At 48.2% G+C, this 21,455-nt stretch overlaps 1 protein-coding gene across 1 annotated transcript in view; it reads left to right on the forward strand.

The window, feature by feature from the left end:
• The window catches only part of LOC116952474 (uncharacterized), a 140,847-nt gene that overhangs the window by 80,747 nt on the left and 38,645 nt on the right, over nt 1-21,455 (forward strand). Inside the window, exons 9-26 of the mRNA XM_032971856.2 lie at nt 987-1,064; nt 2,504-2,566; nt 3,412-3,447; nt 3,600-3,641; nt 4,373-4,465; nt 5,682-5,735; nt 6,578-6,637; nt 7,235-7,279; nt 7,392-7,445; nt 9,005-9,046; nt 9,928-10,021; nt 11,749-11,784; nt 12,827-12,991; nt 13,925-14,017; nt 14,664-14,765; nt 18,232-18,302; nt 18,683-18,874; nt 19,512-19,680. Coding sequence (XP_032827747.1) covers nt 987-1,064; nt 2,504-2,566; nt 3,412-3,447; nt 3,600-3,641; nt 4,373-4,465; nt 5,682-5,735; nt 6,578-6,637; nt 7,235-7,279; nt 7,392-7,445; nt 9,005-9,046; nt 9,928-10,021; nt 11,749-11,784; nt 12,827-12,991; nt 13,925-14,017; nt 14,664-14,765; nt 18,232-18,302; nt 18,683-18,874; nt 19,512-19,680 — 1,489 coding nt within the window. The remainder of the gene's footprint in view (nt 1-986; nt 1,065-2,503; nt 2,567-3,411; nt 3,448-3,599; nt 3,642-4,372; nt 4,466-5,681; nt 5,736-6,577; nt 6,638-7,234; nt 7,280-7,391; nt 7,446-9,004; nt 9,047-9,927; nt 10,022-11,748; nt 11,785-12,826; nt 12,992-13,924; nt 14,018-14,663; nt 14,766-18,231; nt 18,303-18,682; nt 18,875-19,511; nt 19,681-21,455) is intronic.

Below are 21,455 nucleotides of genomic sequence, written 5' to 3' on the forward strand. Positions count from 1 at the left end.
CCCGGGGCTAATAACGTCGGGGCGCGCGTGCCATTTGGCGTGGGTGGCGGTAAAACGGCAAAAAGGAAGAAATTGAAAAGACAAACAAAGAGGGGGCCCCTACCCCCCCGCCCCCGACCTCACATGCAATCCGGCCAAGGGTGTACAAGACTCTCATGGGTTCGATTAAACGCTCCCCCCGCCCTCCCCCGCACACAAAATCCAAGCGTCGTCTGTCTGGGTGGTGCTGCGCAACCGGCGGTGTGCGCGTCAACGACAAACGCCGTTGGATTCCGGGCAGCCGCGGGTGAACTTGCGCCCTGCGGCGCAACGGTTTAACGAGCGCCGCGCAACGGAACCCTGGCGGGTCCGAGTTCGATTCCCGCTCACGGCCAACGCCGGCGACGATTATCTGAACCGGTCCTGGGCCCCCCCTGGTGCGGCGTGTGAACGTCGCCAATGCGGGAGCCCAAAGGTGGCCGGGCGTGGTGTCGGCCACCCAAGCCCTCGTGTGCCGTGCCGGCCTTCGTAAGTGCTGCTCGTGAAGAGCACTTGGCCCCAACGGTCTGCTAAGGCCACAAGGGGGATCTTTGTGTTTGTTTTGCTGTTAACAAAACGCAACCGAAATTATGCTTTTGTTCCGCATCTCAATTTTGCAGTGGCCTTGTTTGCCCATTCTACGTCAATTGCTTGGCAAACGCCTCGTGACAAAAGCAGAACATTCCGGACAAAATTTTGGCGAGGCCGTGAGAGACCCTGGGGAAAGGATATAAAAAACTCTTGCCTGGGGCGCTTGTAAGACGCGATCGCTTACTTTGGCTCACCTTGAGAACGCATTGGTCCGCTGCTTAGGAAGTTATCGTCGTGAAAAAGTCCACGGGTCTTCCGTCACATCGGCAGTAGCAGTGGGTTCGTGCGCGGGGGCCGCAAGCCTGCCGCTGCAACAATGAGAGGATGTTGAATAAAAGCCGCCACTTCGTCTTTGTGTTTGTTTGTTTTTCTCGCAGGGCGATCCTGGAGAGTTCTTTTCTTCGTTTCCGGGGCAGAAGGGCGACCCTGGTTTACCTGGAATTCCGGGGCACGCCGTGAGTTTCGCTTGCTGGTGGTGCACGGGGTCACAGATTTATACTTTTTACAAATTTTCACACAGTTGCTGAACCCAGGCTCTGAGGCCCAAATAACGTCAAAGCGGATTTGCATTGTCCCGACAACGAAGAGCAACACGTTCATGAGGAGCAGTGGGGGTGACGCGGCCCGGCGAGAGTGTTCGCCACTTCTTGCGGAGGTTCTTAGATTGAGCCCCACGCCTTTTAAAGATCCCGAGAGTAGGCCATGTGTGCCGGTGCCATGATCGATATTTGCCAAATAAAAAAAAAATTACTCCATTGTAAACACGTAGCATCATCGCCCCCTGCTGTGACAACTAAGCAGAACCCTTCTGGAAGCGAGTTAATAACACAAATGTTACGTTATTTTCATTGATATATTAGTGTAATCATGACAATAAACTTAATACTTAAATGTATATCTCTCCTTGAGAGACGTAGAGAGATATCTCTGCTTTCGGGTGCTGCAGTGATTTGATGTGATCTCCTTCACCTGCTACGCCAGAGGTTTGTGGGTTCAATCCCAAACCATGGCGATCCCCGTTGTATATCTGGAGTCCACGTGTTCTCTCTCCCCGTGGTAGTCATGTGGATTTTTCTCCCGAGTTGTCCCGGTTTCATGCTCCACAGGTATTAAGATGCGTGTAGATTATTTGGCTGCTACTATAAATTATAAACTTCCCCCTTCGATGAGCTAAAGAGCTAATATCTCAGTGAGCTTTACCTGGTAAACAACAATAATCACATTTAAGGAGAGCTATTTCTTCAAATGGCACTGATTGAATATATGCGTGGTTTGTCTGGATACTTGAATTTCCTCTGACATGCCCAAGTAGTCATTAATGAAATTGGCCAGACATCCCATCCCTCTCCTGACAAGGAATCTTGAGATTCAGTAGGCTGTTCTGAATAAAGGCAATTTTTATGCTATGTGTGTTTGCATGCTATACTATGTGTGTGTGTTTGTATGTTATAAGGTGTGTGTATGCTATAAGGGGTGGGGAGCGGTAGTGTAGCAGTTAGTGCGCTGCGCTATAAACCTGGCGACCCGGGTTCGATTCCCGCTCACGGCCAACACCAGTGACGATTATCTGAACCGGTCCCGGGCCTCCCCTAGGTCGACTCAGCCTCAAATGAGTACCTGGTGCGGTGTTTAAACATTGCCACTAGGGAGACAAAGGCGGTCGGGCGTGGTGCTGGCCACCCACCCCCTCGTGTACCGTTCCGGCCTTCATAGGTGCTCGCTAACAGCACTTGCCCCTACAGTCTGTTAAGGCTATATGGGGGATCTTTATTTTTTTATGCTATAAGGTGTGTGTTTGTATGCTTTCATGTGTGTGTGCTATAATGTGCGTGTGTGTGTATGCTATACTGTGTCTGTGTGTGTGCTATAATGTGTGTGTGTGTTTGTGTTTCAGGGGCAGCCTGGGAGCTCAGGGCTGCCAGGACCATTTGGACCACCTGGACCAAGAGGTTTTCCTGTGAGTTTGTGCGTGTGTCTTTGTCTTTCGGCGTGGATATGTGAGTGTTTGTATTAGTATTTGTGCGTGTGTATTTTTCCGTGTCTTTGTATGTGTGAGTGTTGTGTCTGTGTCTTTGCATTTTTTGTATTTGTGCAGGGAGCATTAGTGCAGCGGTTAGCGCTCTGTGCTACGAACTCGGCGACCCGAGTTCAATTCCCATTCACGGCCAACACCGGTGACGATTGTCTGATCTGATCATGGGCCTCCTCTAGGTCGACTCAGCCTCAAATGAGAACCTGGTGTAATGTGCACACATCAGACAAAGGCGGCTGGGCGTGATGCTGGCCACCCGCCCTCTGGTGTGCCGTGCTGACCCGTGTACGCGCTCGCGAACAGCACTTGCCCAAACAGTCTGTTGAAGGCTATACGGGGGATCTATGTCTTGTTTATGTGTGTAGGGAGCAGTGGCACATTTTCTTGCTTACCACGGTTACTCAGCACAGGCACAGAGTTAATAGATTTCTGGAATTGATTGAGAACTTTGGGAAACAGACGACGGGGAGGGACTTCCAAAGTGGAGCCGTGCGCGGGAACAAGCGGGAATGAGAGGGTGTTTCGATCTCCAGTAGTGCGGCAGGTTGTGTGCACGTGTGTTGAACTTCTTTCGCACCGTACGTAGCCGACCCTTGCTCATCGGAGGTGCGGTCGAACACGGAGTGAACTCGGTTTCAATTCCCAGCTGTGGCCACTGTCAGTTGCCGGCGTAGCTTTCAAGGCCTGTGTATGCTCAGAGGGTGGACCCGGTCATGAGACGTGAAAAACATCTGCCTATCTCTGTGGATGCTGTCGTGTGTTGCGTGCAGGGCCCACCTGGTTCACCCGGGTCCCCTGGCCCAAAGGTAAATGTCGGTGTTTAAACTTTTTTTTTTACGGCCTCCGTTAATATTTGCAAAAGTGAAATCACGGTTTTTTTTGCATGCAAAAAAAACACCCGTCAATGTTGACATGTCCAAGGTTGGTTGTGTAATTTGTACAAATGTTCACTTTACAGGGTTCCATGGGTTTGAATTTTGAAGGACAGAAGGGTGAAAAGGTGAGTTGCTGCTGTGAACATTACTGGGCTAGGGCTGCGTATCGAACGATGCATAGATTAAAATGGATTTTAAATAAATTCTCATGCTTGCACTACACGAACTAAATTGTGCTTGTAAAATAGATTATTTAAAAATAGATGTTTAAAAAAGTATATAAATTACATGCAAATCGTGATATATAGAAGTGTAATGTCCCCCCCCCCCACCCCACTCACTACCTTGCGATGTAATCAATTAGTTTTTGTGATTCAGCGCCTGGTTTCGATGCAAGAATCAGCTTTGTTTACATTGTGGTGAATGCTGTCAACCTCTCATCCTTTACACAAATTGTCATGTGCTGCTGCTGCTGCTGAATTGGCAGTGGTGCATGAGCACACAATCAACACATAGACGAGAATGAAGAAAAACTCAACACGGTCGTCACTCTCACTGTGGCCTTCAAAGAAAATAAGTACGAGGCGACGTATCGAACAACGGCCCTCATTCGCAGCATGACTACATAGAGAAGGGCCATTGCCTGAAACGTCGACGAATGCATTCTTTCCCTCATTGATTGTTCTCGTGACGCATTCTGCTCATTCCTCTCTCGATTTCCTCAGCTTTAACATTCAGTGCCGGTGGGGTGGGGGATGTGGGGGTGGGGACTCCCGTTCTCTCATTCTCTCGCTCTCTCTCTGCCTTTATTTCGCCATTTGCTCACGGTATTCGTTTGCCCCCTTCGTGACCTCAGGGTAGCACCGGACCCGCGGGCCCTCCGGGGCCTCCTGCAGGGCCGCCCGCTCAGGAAAAGCCGCCGGAGGGAGTGTTTTACAAAGGCAATAAGGTGATAATAACAACGCGGAAAATGTCGTTGTGAAAAATTAAAATAGCGAGACATATACAAGCGGACACACCGTACCATCTGCGCACTCTCAGAAGGCTGCGTGGCTGATGGTATGTGTGAGGAAATATTTAAATGTTTTGCTTTTGTATAGACGTGAAAGGATGCGTGTTGTTGGCTGGTTAATTTAGATCTTCAGAAATAGCTCTTGAGACCTCCTGCCGGCCCCTTCCTCGGACAGGGGGGGCGACGGCGCTGGCAGCTGTCAGAGTGCCCAACTGAAAACGTCGTTTGTCACGTGACCTCAAACCCAACAGCGCAGCTGCAAGATAAATTTGGGGCGAGGATCGAACGTTCGTTGTACATTGCCGTCTGATTGGCGTGTTAAAGCGACATCGCTGTGCCCCGTGTGCCGTCTCTGAGAGTCTCACAATACGTCCTGATGGTCTCGGCTCGGAGGCCTTGGTCAAAGCGTCGCGAAGACGGTGTTCGTCTTCGATGCAATAGTGACCTTTCGGTGAGCTCCTCGTGTGGTTGGGCCGTCCAATCCGGAGTCACTGCTTTGCACCGGAATCTCTATTGAAATCCTCCTCCTACACAACAACAAAACAAATTCCCTTTCGACCCACCCACACGATTACCCCAACGGGGGAGGTTTCGGGGCGTGGGTGGTGTAATGAAGGGGGATGGGAGGGGGTTCTTCAACCTCACCACCCTCTTAGCTGTTGGACGGTAGCTCCGGATGCACAGGCTTTTGCACGAGCCCAAAACAAGACAATGAACATCTCGCTACTTAAAGGGATCAATGAGCCATCTGTTGTGTGCAAATGTGTGATGATTGTGGGAAAGTGTAGAGTTATTCAGGGAGGGGAAAACATTTTCCAGAGCTCAGCCTCGGACAGCTCCAGCTGAAATGCAGCACTGGGCGGAGGTTGTCTGGCCCCCACTGCACCACCCCCTCCCGACCCCCATGGATGGATAAGTGCTCCGATTGAGGAGAAGCTCTCCCATCGATGTGAAGCTCCCCCATGGATGTGAAGCCCTCCCATCGATGAGATGAGAAGCTCCCCCATGGATGAGAAGCTCTTCCATGTCAGAGACACCCCCCCCCCCGCTCCCAGCTGTTTCAAAAGCACGGCCATCGGACAGCGCGGTGAGCAAATACACACTGGCGTTTCGGCTTTGGCGCTAACGAATTCCCGCTCGTGCGTCTGATCAGGGAGACGCTGGACCCCCTGGTTTTCCAGGCAGGGATGGTCTTCAAGGTCCTCCGGTAAGTTTGCGTTGACGCCAGTTGTTTTAGTTGATAAACAATGATAGTGTTAACGATGTGTATTTGACATGGCACCCTTGAATGCCAGGTCACCTCAGCGCACTTTACATCGCATCTCATCTCAAACATTGGAAAGGGCACCCGCCCCCCTCCCCGCGGGGGGGGGGGGGGTGCCCTTTCACTCATCACTCTCCACTCACGACTCCCCTCTCATCACTCTCCACTCATCACTCTCCACTCATTCCTCTCCACTCATCCCTCTCCACTCACGACTCTCCACTCACGACTCTCCACTCATCACTCTCCACTCACGACTCTCCACTCATCACTCTCCACTCACGACTCTCCACTCATCACTCTCCACTCACGACTCTCCACTCACGACTCTCCACTCACGACTCCCCACTAACGACTCTCCACTCATTACTCATCACTCACGACTCTCCACTCATTACTCATCACTCACGACTCTCCACTCACGACTCTCCACTCACGACTCTCCACTCACGACTCTCCACTCATCACTCTCCACTCACGACTCTCCACTCATCACTCTCCACTCACGACTCTCCACTCACGACTCTCCACTCACGACTCCCCACTAACGACTCTCCACTCATTACTCATCACTCACGACTCTCCACTCATTACTCATCACTTACGACTCTCCACTCACGACTCTCCACTCACGACTCTCCTCTCACGACTCTCCACTCATCACTCCCCACTCACGACTCTCCACTCACGACTCTCCACTCACGACTCCCCACTCACGACTCTCTACTCATCACTCACGACTCTCCACTCACGACTCCCCACTCACGACTCTCCATGTGTTTCAGGGTATGCCCGGGTTTGGATTGGCAGGAGAAAAAGGAGAGCCGGGGGAGGCTGGAAAACGCGTGAGTGTCCCTTTCCCTCTCTCCACGCACGGCACGGGCGTTGAGCGGGAACGTTTAGCAGCGAGCGCGGCGCCCCCCTACGACTCGTCGAGCCTTGGCGTGTGCCGACGGACGGGGGAGATGCGGCGTGAGGAGCAAACACTCGGCCGTCGGTGCGTCTCCACGGGGGGGAACGTCCGAGCGCCGCTTGCGGTGCGATGCGGCGGCAACGGCAACCTCGCTCCTGTCGCGCGCCCGCTACGTGACAAGCGTCTCGGAGCGCAGAAATGCGGAGAAGGGAAAAAAAACCGGGAGGGGGCACAGGATGGGACCGAGCAAAGGGTTAGGAGAGAAAGGGAGCCTTAAAAAGTGTGGGGGGTGGGGGGGGTGGGGGGTGGGTTCTGTAAGCACGGGGTTGAAGAGGAAGGTTTTTCGGAGAGATTTGAAAGCGGTGAGAGAGGGGCATATGGAGGGAGAGGTGGACCTGGCGGAGTTGCCCGGGGAGGCAGCTGCGAGGGCTTGAGCGTGGTGTAGGGGCTAAAATAGCGACACGGGTTGCTGGTGAAGCGCACGCCCACATTGTGGGAGAGGACGTCACTCACTGCTTTGTCCTTTTAGGGGAAGCCGGGAAAAGATGGAGACCCCGGCCTTCCGGGTTTGGAGGTGAGTGTGAAATCCCCGCATCAATTTATGCCCCACGGTCACCGGCATTCTGCACACGGAGCGAACATTTAATTTTGCAATTGCTCCAAAATCAACTTCGTTTTTCCACCAGGGTCAGCCAGGGACACCTGGATTTCCTGGAAACCCTGGCTTCGATGGACAGAAGGTAATGCCCTCTAAAGCATATACCTCTATATTCAAAAGCTCGGCTTTCACTTTTAATCCTTTAGTCGGGTTATGTTGAAAAATCAAATATATATCATGTTTCTTTTTGGTGCAGGCTTTGGTGTCTGGGCTGAGATAATAAATTCTTGCTCTTGAGGTTGCTGTTTAGACATATCGGCTCAAGCAAGCCTGAGACATTTAATGTCAAAACCGGTGCATGAGTCTGCCGTGCATAAAACACGGTGTTTGAAAATGTTTTTAACACGTATATGGGACTATCGTTTTTTTAATGGAAAAAAATGAATACATGATAACAAATGTATGTTAATAGCTTCAAAAAGTCATCACTTGTTCACCCTAATTATCAACACGTGCCTGGAATCTTCCCCAGGCGGTATCCAGAGTCTGGAGGCACATTTATTGTGGTACTGTTGCAATTGCTCAGAAGTGTTTAAAAAATATTTAAACACCCTGTGTATATGCACTCCCCGAAGGCTGTGTGGCCAATGCGATGTGGAATTGTTTTTGTTCACGTGGACAGAAAGATATTGTAAAGGGTGGTATTGTCTGCTACGTGATATTGTTACACGTGTATTGATTCATCTTAAATGGTTTTTTTACTAAGGATTGGTCATTACCTTTATTTGAACTTCATCAACATCACGATCCATGGGCAGATTGCCCGCAGGTGTCCACTGCACACTTCGTCATGCTTTTCCACTTGCCTCTGTCTTGTGCCAATTTGCTCAAGAAGTGGCCACATCTTTCTGGCACCAATCTCTCTTTGTGTTGTCGTCGTCAAGCCGTTCTCCGTTAGGTCTTCTACTCTTTCCGGTTCCTTCCATTTTTCCAAAACTACACACATTTAATGATCCTGTTCTTCATCCTACATACGTGTCCAAATATATACGTGTCCAAATAGGGCCGGTTTCCTTCTCATCACCGCCTGCGTCGCCTGTATTTCTCTCGCTGGATTTAAACCCTCGTGCCCTGAGAAGCACACCGTTCATTTTCTTTGTCTTGTGCCAAGAAGTAGCGACAGATTGAGAAGGGAGCGTTCCTTTGGCCGTAATGCGCCACGGACGAAGGAACAGTCCGGTGTCTCTTCTGCGATGACAGTCTCGTCTTGCCTCTCGATTACTCTGCTTTGATAAAAGATTTTTTTAAAAATTCGACGAAAAATGTGAGCGCAATTGCTTGCGATCGTTGTTCGACTGCAATGTAGTCCGTACGTCCCAAGTATTCGGTTTTTGTAAAAGAAAATGGACTACGTTTATTGTTTTATTTATGACATCGTACAGTTAATTTTCTCGTTGTGAAATTGGCTTTTTGTTATTGTGTTCTTGCCTTTGTAACCCACATCTCCTTCGATTAAAGGAATTGTAGTCTCAATGGGTCCTTAAATGGGTAAAAAAATATATAAAGGATCAGACTGACTGATGCCTTGGAGAGATTCATTATCGATTTTGTGGATGTTCATCGGTGAAATAAAGTGTGAAAAATATATATTGGATGAAGTGTGTGTTAAGGTGTCCTGTTTTATAAATGTTTTCTTTTCAGGGTTCAAAAGGAGACCCTGGTTTGCAAGGGCCCCCTGGCCAGGTGAGTTTCTATGTACACATACAATATGTAAAGTATGTACAGTATTTACGATCCTGACTGAGTGACTGAAATAAATCCTAGTTGAGTTCTAGATCGGTGGTTCCAAACCTGGGGTGCACGCACTCCCTGGGGTGCGTGATGCCCTTTCTGGGGTTGGGAGACATGGCCAGATATTTTTTTAGAAGGTAAATCATCGAAAACACAAACTAAGCATGGCCACGTAAGTACAACTACTGTTTTATGAAACCTATTTCTTTCTAGATTTGAAGCTTTCATGACTGCAAGAATTCATACTCTTTGGTTTTATTCGGTTAAGTCACGTAGGTAAAAACACTAATTAAAATTAAATAAAAGAAAAAAATAAAACATGACGTTTCGGAGGCAACACAAGCTTCCGTCTTCAGGGGGAAACATTCACAGCAGCGAATAAAACCAAAGAGTACCTATTTCTTTATTAAGATTATACTTTTGGTTTACGATTGAGAACCAAAGGGGTGCAAGGCTGTAGTAAAATGTTGAGAACCGCGGTTCTAGATGGAATGGAAAGCTGAAATTTGGCACAAATATTGGTGCCAACAATTGACCTGAGCTCTGTGGTCCAGTATTCATACGTTTGGTACAAATTTTAATTAATGATTGGGTCTCTATATACGTGTGGGAGGGCCTGACGGAAAAAGAAAAAAAACCCAATTGTGTCAAGAGGCCAAGCACTCCGGTGCCGTTGACGGATGGGAATGAATCCAGTCGCGAGCCAGCAGACAGCGGACCTTGAGATCTGTAGGTGGCGTAAAACATTTGTAGAATGAGCGTGATCCAGCAACCATCGCCTCCAGTGTGCCGCATCGCAGGCCTTGTATGAACAATATCTGTGGTCCTCTCAGGTTATTGGCCAACCACCTCCACATGGCTTTGGGTCCAAAGGTGACACAGGATTTCCTGGCGCACCGGGAGAAAAAGGAGAACCTGGTTTTACAGGTAAATGCATTGTCACAACGCATCCTTCTTAACCCTTTCCCACTCCGAGACGTCTGCAAGTTGCAGGCTGGGCCCCCGTTCACCGCCGAATCTCGGAATGCGCGAGCGGTCAGCGTTAATATTTTACTTAGAGAGGCGTGGCGTCGTTGTTTTTAAAGCAGAGAACCGTAGTGACGCGACCGCAAGTCTGCGATATGTGGCGCCAAACTGTGCCACACGGCCCTCCCGCGTCGAGTGGAATCGGAAAAGGGTTTTTTCGCCAACACAAAACAACCGCTAGCGTCGTCGCAGCGAATATAAGTAACGGAATGAATGAGCAAGCAAAATCTTTCACATTTTTTGCAGCTCCACGTAAAAAAATAAAACGATTGCTTACACATACCAACCACACGGCCTTCTTATCTTCTCAACAACAATGACAATGACTGGGTTGTCAGTTTTCGTTCTTTCCTTGAGACTCATCTTTTTTCAAGAGCGTATCCCTCTCCTGCTTCATGTCCGCATACTTAAAACCTTCACCATCCTCCCCCTTCCCCTTCCTCACCTTGCCACCCCCTCTTTCCCTATCATCGCCCTTCCGTGCCATCCCTTCCCCTCCCTAACACTCAAACCCCATCCCCTTTCCCCATCAGCCAATAACTAATGTACAATTTAAAATTATTGTAAAGCGCTTTGACAAAAAGTGCCATGTAAAATCTTCGATAAGATATAATATGGTTTTGTGTGAAACTAGGACCCATATTTAACAGAGAGAGCATCCTCGCCTATTGGCATCTGACCTTTCACCAGCATTGGTTCAAGCGAGCCTGGCTAACTAGACACCGAATGTCAAATCCCACCCAGGGATTGCTTTTGTCGAATAATTGCTGCTAAGATTACGCACGATCAGAAGGACCTGTGTGGCTGATGTGATGTGCTGAAAAGAATAGTTGCATTCTTTTGTACGTGGGAAGGGCAGGTGCATAATGGAGGTATGTTGCCTGATGATTTATTTTGCTACTGCTTTAACTGAGTAAATTTGCCACATCTCCACCACTGCCATGAATGCCAAAACTCTCGCGTGTGTGTTGCTTGTAAGCGCGAGGTTCATTCACACCACAGTCGCAAGAGCCAATTAATTATCTTGACACTGCGGTGAGTGTAGCGGCCACTCGTGGCTGCAGGGGGGTCACGTGACCCCCATTGCATACATACGTGTGTGCGAATGATAAACTAATCGATTCCTCCACGCCGTGTTCAGTGCACGCATCACGACCTTTAATAGTCGACACGAATCGACGAACCACTGCATCGATGCACCTCGAGTTTGGGTAAGCGACGTGGCCGAGTGGTGGCGCGTTTACCGGTCCTTCGCAGAGGCCCGCAGTTTGAAACCTGCAGGCTGCCCTGGTTATTACCGCGGCGCGAGTCTCAACCGCACAAGTACGTGCCGTCTGCTTCGCGGTGAACGTGAAAGGATCCCGTGATGTCACTTGAATAAAGCGGGCCATTGTGTGCTGGCATCATGGTCCAAATTTGGAAAAATTACTCCGCAAATTAATCAATTGGGATTACACAGAACAGACTGTGTACATGAACCATAGCAGCGCCTTCCTTCGTGATGATAGCCTTCCACTATACGAAACGGCGCTCATACCAAATGTACATAATTGTTATAATTGTGTTTGCGTGCGATTGCTGCAAGTAGTGATGCAAGGTTTTAAATTTCTGTTCTTATTCCATCTCAGGACCACCTGGGTTGAACGGTGCACCGGGTCCCCCAGGTAACCACTCCTCTGAACGTTACAGCACAGATTTCAAACATGCAAGCGCGCAATCTTCACATCATCTGTTTGAGATGCCAATATATACTTACGTTCTTGAAGTTTATAGGTGTGGTGGTGAGGATTTTCACCTCTTAAGGTTTAACAAAAAAAAAACCAGGATGCATGGGTTGAAGAATATCTCACAATACCAGGAGAAAGGAGAACTACATCTGATCTGATAGAGTAATCTGAGATGACATGAGACCTCACCACCACTGATGTCAAGGGTAACATCACTATGGTGTCGTGCGCTCATTACATGCACTCTCTTACCCCTGTCTTCCTATTGCGTCTTCTCCCCAATTCAGTCATGGTGCTGTTTACAACTGCATTTTTTTCGTCATCCTCCATAGATGACTTCAGCCCCATTGCTCACTGCAAACCACTTAGGGTTGGCACTTTTTTCCACAAACCAAAACCCCAACTTAATTCTCATGGGAGACCGATGTCCCTGAAAACTGTGCAGTATGTCCCTGCAAAGCAGCGCAAAGCAATGCCGCCAGATGTCGGTGCGGATTAATTCCCTGCCGCACGAACACAGATGCCAATTCCTGGACTACGAATAAGATCGTAATTAGCGCTGTCATTGTTTTTTTTTCCTTCCGTCTTTATCTTTTTCCAAAGAATCATCCCTCGATCATCGCCTCCTTCAGCCATTTGGCGGTCTAAAAAAATACAAAAATCAACTTATTAATTTTATTTATGGTTGCCAGTTCAATTCTTTGCTGGGCATTAACACAGCCCATCGTCCCTCTTGGGGAGAGAAAACAGATGCCACTTTGGTGGGGAGTCAACACTGGCTGTCCTATGGGATAGACTTGTTGCTCGTTTGGTCATGACATTGCTTTGACTTTACTTTTTACCTCCTTCGTGTGCAACTTGACTCCTGTCCACACGGCTCACGGCTTTGAATGAGATGTGTGAAATAAAACGCGGGATCTTTTTTTCATGCCCCAGCTTGCTGTAAGTAGATTCTAATGACCGAAATGTTGTTGTTCAGGTATCACGATACAGGGCCCTCTGGGGCAACCAGGGATTTCAGGAGAAAGGGGCCAGAAGGGTGACCCGGGACCCCCAGGACTAAGCTTCCCAGGGCAGCAGGGCCGGGATGGGCAGCCTGGGGCTCCTGGTCCACAGGGGCAGCCGGGTCTCCCTGGCTCACCAGGTAAGCACGCAATCTCTTTTGCATCATCTTTAATGTTTTCCGACAAATGTTGAACGTGTGCATGGCTTTTGCTCTGTCCGTCTGTCTCTAACATGGGGTTGGGGGGGTGGAGCACTGTAATTCTCCTAAAGATGATCCAATGTGAGTGAAACTTTAGTGTAAAGTTGTGGGGGCTCTCGTCGTCATGGTGACCAATTGGATACCCAAGTATAGACAATGGTGATGCATGGTAAATGCACGGCCCTTAAATTACCTGCTCAAGTCACTGCTGGTGGAAGGGCCTTCCAGAGAAGGAGCTATAGAGAACCCCTCTATATAGCATGTTTGACGTACTCTTCCACATTGGCCAGCGCGTCTTGGAAGAGATGGGAGTTACCCACACTTTATCACACCGCATGCGACCTCCCAAATGACTAACTCTAGTGTTTAACTTGCCCCCATTGTTTCACTGGGAGATCGAATCGGCGACCAGAGATCGAACCAGGACCTCTGGATTGCGAGTCCAGTGCGCTGGACCATTGCACCCGCAGGAGATCCCCTCGACTCTAATATCACTGCAGCAATGTGATAATTCCTGGCCACGGTTAGAACCTCTGATGCAAGTGATGTATATCGAAACCGGTGCTGCGCCCTCCCTCCGTTGAGTAACCTGTTGCGGCATGTAAACGTGGGCATTGGGGAGACCATGGTGGCCGGGGGGGTGTCATGTTGGCCATACCAACCGCTTGTGTGCCGTGCCACCCTTAACACGTGCTCGCTTGCCAGTGCTTCGATGGCTATGTATGCACTGTATGTTAAACTTCTTTCGCGGCGTACACAGCCAACCGCACTAGTCGGAGGTGCGGCGGTGGCCTTTGACTATGCTGGTGGTCATTGACTTTGTGTGCGTGTGTTTGTGTCTGTGCGCGCATCATACGTCCTCATCGTCGCCAGCCGTGGTCACCCCTGGTCTCCCCGGGCGAGGATTACCAGGCCCGCCTGGCCCAATGGGACCGAAAGGCTTCTCTGGAGAGAGGGGACATAAAGGCAAGTCTCGTCACCGTTACCGTTCATCATCGTGTGGTGGTTGGTTTGGTGGCCAAAACAAAACACCAGGTGTAGCCAATCCTGCCCAATGCGTGTGTAGTGTATGTACGTTGAATTTATTTTGCACCGTACTTAACCAACCGTGCTAATCGGATGTTTGGGGGAAGGACAACAAACGAACTCACGAAAAGCAGTTCTAAAGATATGGGTTTGCAATTTAGAAAATGAGTTTTCAATTGTGGGTCCCACTGGCCTACTTAAGGCTAGTCCGCCTCTAGTAACCCACAGGTTACCACAATATTGTCTGCATTGCTTACATGGCAATGCACACATCATGGTTGCCATTTGAACAGGGGGTTGTTCCTAGACCAGCTTTGTTTAAAAAATTTCAGCTTAATAGAATAACACCTTTCATGACATCAATGGGTAGTCGGTGATGATGATGAAAACATCTTTGAATTAATCAGTAGTTTTATCGTAATATTGGCCACGGAAACCTATGTGTTAAGTTCAACAAAATATAACATTTCACTTCCTTGAGAGTTCAGACCGATCCTGCTGTACGACAGGTGGGCACAGGAAGCGAACGGCCGGACAACTGAACTTACACGCGCGCAATGTGTTTTCCCCCCGCGCATCTCTGCAGGCGACAAAGGCGACACGTGCCGGGATTGTTTCGGAGGAGTGGGGCCCGGTCGCCCAGGGTTACAGGGACCTCCTGGTCCCCCTGGCATGCGAGGTTTCGACGGTACGTTTGCCGACGCGAGAGGAGGCCGCCGCGCGCCAATCACCAGCGTCCCGTTTTTTTCTCCCTTGTCGCTCTTTTTATCGCTACTGCCGTGGCCGGCGCCATCAGGAATATCACGCCACGCCATGCATCGGTGAGCGATGACGATGTCGAGGGGGGCTCGTCTGAAACGCGCAAATCGCAGGACAGCACTCACAGATGCAGTCTCGGTACAGCTGATTCTGGCAAACCGCCTGATGAAGCTGGTTGTAATCACTGGCGAAACTTCATACTCAAATTTGTAAATGTTGTAGTGGGTTTACTCTCCCAATACACTGGTGTGCTGAAGTACTAACCAATTTGCACGTCTTGTTTACGTGACAAACCTTACTAATTGGCCGTGTCGGGTGGTAGCGGGTTAACGACATTTTTATATTCACGCAATCTAACCTAAAAACACCTATATTATTAATATTGGTTTGCGAAAGCCTACTACTACTATGTCTTACACTGGTCGGAACAGACGCAAACTGCACCTCTGCTGGGACCTGGCAGCAGACATGCCACCAGGTGCTGTCCCCTTCAGCTCGAAGGCTGCATCACCGCCATCTTGGATCATCCTTCTTGATTCTGGATGTGTCTCGCCTGGGCTGACAGCAGCCGATTTTACGTCGGGTGCCCAATTTGTAATCCTGCTGCAATGTATTACGTGTATTTATCATGTGTAATTTAGATTTAAAGCTTTCGTGACTGCAGGGATTCATATTCTTGGTTCTTTCGGTAAAGTCACATAGAAAGGAAACAATAAAATAATAAAAATATAAAACAATAAAATTCTCACGACGTTTCGACTGCAACACAAGCAATCATCATCAGGTGTGAAAACTCACGGCAAGAAAATTTGAAAAAAGTGGTGGTTTTTTAACATTAGCACCACAGAGAGTGATTTGACAGTTTGTTCAGATGGAAGAGTCCATCTATGTTCAGAAAAGAGGAGGGGGGAGACGAAAAATAATGGATGCGGTCTGAAAGCTACCTTAAGCATGATCAATCAATTAAGACCCGAAATGGTTTATCATATCCTTCCAATGATTGCTAAGCCAGAATCCATCTTCTCGGTTGAAATTGTCTCTGTGTTTGTATATGTGGATAGCCTCATAAACGAGTCTCTCATGGTAACCAGGTGGCTTGCAAAGAACCTCTGTCTTGGAGAAGTCAATGTCATGTGAGCCTACTGAATTATAACAGTGATCTGCCACGGCCGAGGTGTTGGTCCTTCCGTGTTTCAGGTCTGCTTTATGTTCACGAATGCGGTCCGAGACATGTCGTTTGGTTTCTCCAATGTAACTACTACCACAGAGGCAACTTAGTTTGTAGACGCCAGGGTACTGTATGTCCGGAATCACATCTTTTACAGACGGAATCAGATCACGGATTTTATGTAATGTGTTGAATCGAACCTGGATCTTGTGTTTATTCAAGATTTTGAAGATCTTTTTTGTGATGGTTTTGAAAGGCTCCTCAAGAGGGTCCTTCTTCATGGTTGGAGTGATAGCTTTACGAATTGTGTAGTCGGAATAACCATTAGCCTTAAGAGCTTGGTGTACGTGCTTGAGTTCACTGGCTATGTGTTCCTGGTTGGATATGCATTGGGCTCTATGGTGCAGAGGCTTGATGAGGGAATTCTTCTGGCATGGATGATTCAACCGCATTAATTGATCAAACCAAACAGTTCTCGTTGAAACTTTCTGCTGCCAGGCCACCAAGATTATACGGCTTACCAAAAATACATAAAGTAGATACACCCCTTCGTCCCATCGTCTCTACTATCAACTCCCCCACCTACAAACTGGCTCATTTTCTGTCTGAAATCCTGCGGCCTTTCACTGGAAAAACCACCTCTGGTGGTACCGACAATCAAGGGCATTTCCCTGTCCTCAGACGACCTGCTTGTCAGTTTTTATGTAGTTTCATTATTCACCAAAGTTCCTGTACCTGACACCATCGCAATCATTGAAGACTTGGTTCATCAAGGACTAAACACTGAGGTACCCCCCCTGGTGAGACACTGCTTAACCAATACATATTTCACTTGGAATGGAACTTTCTACAAACAAACTGAGGGCACCCCAATGGGCTCCCCCCTATCTCCGGTTGTAGCCAACATTTTCATGGAGAAATTTGAGACTGACGCCATACAGACTGCCACTCTGCGCCCAACCTTATGGAAGAGGTACGTGGATGACACTTTTGTCATCTGGCCACATGGCCGGCCTGCTCTAGACCAATTCTTCGACCACATCAATTCCATACACCCAGCCATCAGATTTACCATGGAAGTCGAAAAAGATGGCAAGCTATTTTTTTGGATGTCCTAATAAAAAAGAGACGTGATGGTTCAATGAGCCACTCTGTCTACAGGAAAGATACCCATTTGGATGCTTACCTGAAACCGGATTCCCACCACCATCCATCCCAGAATAATTCCCTCATCAAGACTCTGCACCATAGAGCCCAATGCATATACGACCAGGAACACATAGCCAGTGAACTCAAGCACGTACACCAAGCTCTTAAGGCTAATGGTTATTCCGACTACACAATTCGTAAAGCTATCACTCCAACCATGAAGAAGGACCCTCTTGAGGAGCCTTTCAAAACCATCTCTTTACCCTACATTGCGGGGATCACAAAAAAGATCTCCAAAATCTTGAATAAACACAAGATCCAGGTCCGATTCAACACATTACATAAAATCCGTGATCTGATTCCATCTGTAAAAGATGTGATTCCGGACATGCAGTACCCTGGCGTCTACAAACTAAGTTGCCTCTGTAGTAGTAGTTACATTGGAGAAACCAAACGACATGTCTCGGACCGCATTCGTGAACACAAAGCAGACCTGAAACACGGTAGGACCAACACCTCGGCCGTGGCAGATCACTGTTATAATTCAGTAGGCTCACATGACATTGACTTCTCCAAGACAGGTTCTTTGCAAGCCACCTGGCTACCATGAGAGACTCGTTTATGAGGCTATCCACATATACAAACACAGAGACAATGTCAACCGAGAAGATGGATTCTGGCTTAGCAATCATTGGAAGGATTTGGTAAACCATTTCGGGTCTTAATTGATTGATCACGCTTAAGGTGGCTTTCAGACCGCATCCATTATTTTTCGTCTTCCCCCTCCTCTTTTCTGAACATAGATGGACTCGTCCATCTGAACAAACTGTCAAATCGCTCTCTGTGGTGCTAATGTTAAAAAACCGCAACTTTTTTCAAATTTTCTTGCTGTGGGTTTTCACACCTGTTGATGATTGCTTGTATTGCAGTGGCAACGTCGTGAGAATTTTATTGTTTTATATTTGTATTATTTTATTGTTTCCCTTCTACGTGACTTTACCAAAATAACCAAGAATATCATGTGTAATGTTTGTATTTAAGCGAATGTTGTGCTAAGCTTGTGTTTATTATGTTGAAGGTGCTCAAGGTAACCCAGGCCTGAAGGGAGACAGAGGGTTTGCTGGCAACCCAGGCTCTCCAGGTTCGCGAGTAAGTATTTTAAGCTTCAATAAAGTATTTTTTGTTTTTTTTATATATGAAACGTTTAGTGTTTACAAAAACACTGCTTGTGTGCACAGTTAAGTGTTCATTGTTTCACTCGTGGGTGGTGCTGGCTCCATTGGAAGCCCAATGCAGATATTATTTCCGCCACCAACCCCACCCCCCACCTTTCAATATAAAAACTCAGTGTAAGAAGGAACCCAAGAGCTCCTTGATGAATCCTGTAACAGGGGTGTGTGTACCACAGCCAATCGGTTGAAATGTGTTGGTGAACAAAATAATAATTCTACGTTTGTTCGTTTTCAGCAATGGCGTTCGAATACAATCAAATTAAAAGTAAATGCTTGCCGCTCACTGTCTCTGAACAGGGATTTCCTGGGGAGTCAGGCCCCCAGGGGCCCCCAGGAATGAAGGGGGATCCTGGAGACGCACTGGGCCTGCCTGGGCTGAAGGGAGACAAGGGCGACACGGGTTTCTCCGGGTCTCCTGGGCCTGCTGGGCTTGAGGGCCGCCCTGGTGTGGATGGGCGGCCTGGGAACCCCGGTGCTAAGGGCGACCCTGTGAGTGCTCCCTTTGACGGCGATGACAAGTAGCAGATGTTTTTGCGTTTCGTTCCAATTTGTGTTCTCGTGGTGACGACACGATTACCACGGTTGGCTACATACGTTTGCGAAAAGAAGTTCAACAATGACAACAACGACAACAACAAGATGAAATGTCCATTTGGAAGGCTCGCAGAGCAGGGCTACGAATATATCACAGAACAAGTTCTGAGAACTCTTGTAAGTGATTTAGTTAATCCACAACCCTCGGGAGCACACTTTCTCGCATGCCCTGCTGTAGAGAAATGTTTGTTAAGTGGGAGTAATAGCAATAATTGTTTTAATTCTCAGAGTAAGTATTGTGGGGCCCTCCTGCAAAGAAGTTGGGTAAAATGTAAACAATATAATTGCTAATTAAATGTGTTTGTCCACTCTTCGAGGCAGGTCAGGTCATGGTTCTATGAAAAGGAAAATCACACTTGCATTTTGGAAATGAAAATATGCTTATAGAGGTTATGGTGTCACTGCTCATCCTTTTACCCCCAACCAGATTGTCTTGCTCAAAGCTTGAGTGACAAAACGAACGACTGATTAGCCACTCGTTAAGAAATGAAACATCGTCTCTCTCTCTCTGCCTGCCCGCGTGCTCGCCCAGGCTCCGTTTGGCGTGAAAGGCGAACGGGGGGCGCCAGGAGACCAAGGCCAGGCCGGCCTGTCCGGGGAAAGAGGGCAGCCTGGCTTGCCTGGTTTCGGCCCCCCAGGATACCAGGGGATGAAGGGAGTCCAAGGGGTGCCTGGTCGTACCGGCCCACCCGGCCCACCAGGTCAGCCATGCTATTGCCTTTTTTACCCCATGTCTGTGTATTTTTCTCCCCGCTGTTTTCTTACGTACATTTATATCGCAGCGTCTTGGTCCAAGGGGCTTTACAATAATTATAAAATAGTAGATGAGATGATAGTGGTTAACATGAAGAGTTTGGGTTGTTAAAAGTGGTGGTGGAGCTATGGTGACAGGAGAACAGGTGGGAGGGGTTCGGGTAGGAGTAGTGATAGGGGTTGGGGTAGTGATAGGGGTAAGGGGTAGTGATAGGGGTAGTGATAGGGGTTGGGGTATTGAAAGGGGTTTGGGTAGGAGTAGTGATCAGGGTTGGGGTAGTTATGATAGGGGTTGGGGTAGTGATCAGGATTTGGGTAGTGGTCAGGGTTGGGGTAGTGATCAGGTTTGGGGTAGTGATAGGGGTTGGGGTAGTGATCAGGGTTGGGGTAGTGATGATAGGGGTTAGGGTAGTGATCAGGGTTGATGTAGTGATAGGGGTTCGGGTAGTGATCAGGGTTGTGGCAGTGATCAGGGTAGGGGTAGTGAGGATAGAGGTTGGGGTAGTGATAGGGGTTGGGGTAGTGATCAGGGTAGGGGTAGTAATCAGGGTTGGAGTAGTGATGATAGAGGCTGGGGTAGTGATCAGGGTTGGGAGGGTGATAGGGGTTGGGGTAGTGATCAGGCTTGGGGTAGTGATATGGGTTGGGGTAGTGATAGGGGTTGGGGTAGTGGTAGGTGTTGGGGTAGTGATAGGGGTTGGGGTAGTGATAGGGGTTGGGGTAGTGATAGGAGTTGGGGTAGTGATAGGGGTTGGGGTAATGATCAGGGTTGGGGTAGTGATCAGGGTTGGAGTAGTGATAGGGGTTGGGGTAGTGATCAGGGTTGGGGTAGTGATCAGGGTTGGGGTAGTGATAGGGTTTGGGGTAGTGATCAGGGTTGGGGTAATGATCAGGGTTGGGGTAGTAATCAGGGTTGGGGTAGTGATCAGGGTTGGGGTAGTGATGATAGGGGTTGGGGTAGTGATCAGGATTAGATAGTGATCAGGGTTGGGGTAGTGATAGGTGTTGGGGTAGGCTTGTGGTTGTAGCTGAGGAGCCGGGGCAGGAAGTAGCAGTATGATGGGGAAGGAAGAAAAGATAGGTATTCGTATTGGAGGAACAGAAGCCATTGAGTGACAGTGATGGCTTTATGTGCAGTGGGAGTTTGGAGGCGTTGTGCTCTCAGCGTCATGCAACGAGACAAAGTGTCCATTCTTATCTCTCGCAGGGCAGTGCATCAAGGCCGTAGCCATGGAGTCAACATGGGAGGGGGGGGGGGGCAAATATTCCAGAGGGTCTGAGGGTTCCCCCCTCCCAGAAAAAAAATCTAAATTTGAAAAGAATTTCCTGCCTAAAATATAAAAAAAATTCACTAACACATAGGGTGGACTTTTGTTTTTACAATAATGCATTGTATTACATTGCTCTGTTTTTTTATCTTTTCTTATTTCATTGTATGTAATGCCAGAGATTAGCGATTAATAAAGTGCAACCATAACCACAATCATATAAACAGAAATCTATTTGATAGCAATATATTGGGGGGGGACATTTTGAGCATATTTTAATATTGTGTCCCCCCCCCCAATAAATATTATAATTACAGCCTTGCAGTATGCTGAACCAGGTGAGAGACTGGGGTAGAGTCTCATTTACAAAAGCTAAATAATTACCTGAACTAAAGCAGTGAAGAAAATATAAATCACAACTGTGTCATATAAGAAATTAACAATATTGCACTGTT

Source organism: Petromyzon marinus, chromosome 47, assembly GCF_048934315.1.
Source record: "Petromyzon marinus isolate PM22_M1 ecotype Great Lakes invasive population chromosome 47, UKy_Petmar_22M1.pri1.0, whole genome shotgun sequence".
Classification (NCBI taxonomy): Eukaryota; Metazoa; Chordata; class Hyperoartia; order Petromyzontiformes; family Petromyzontidae; genus Petromyzon; species Petromyzon marinus.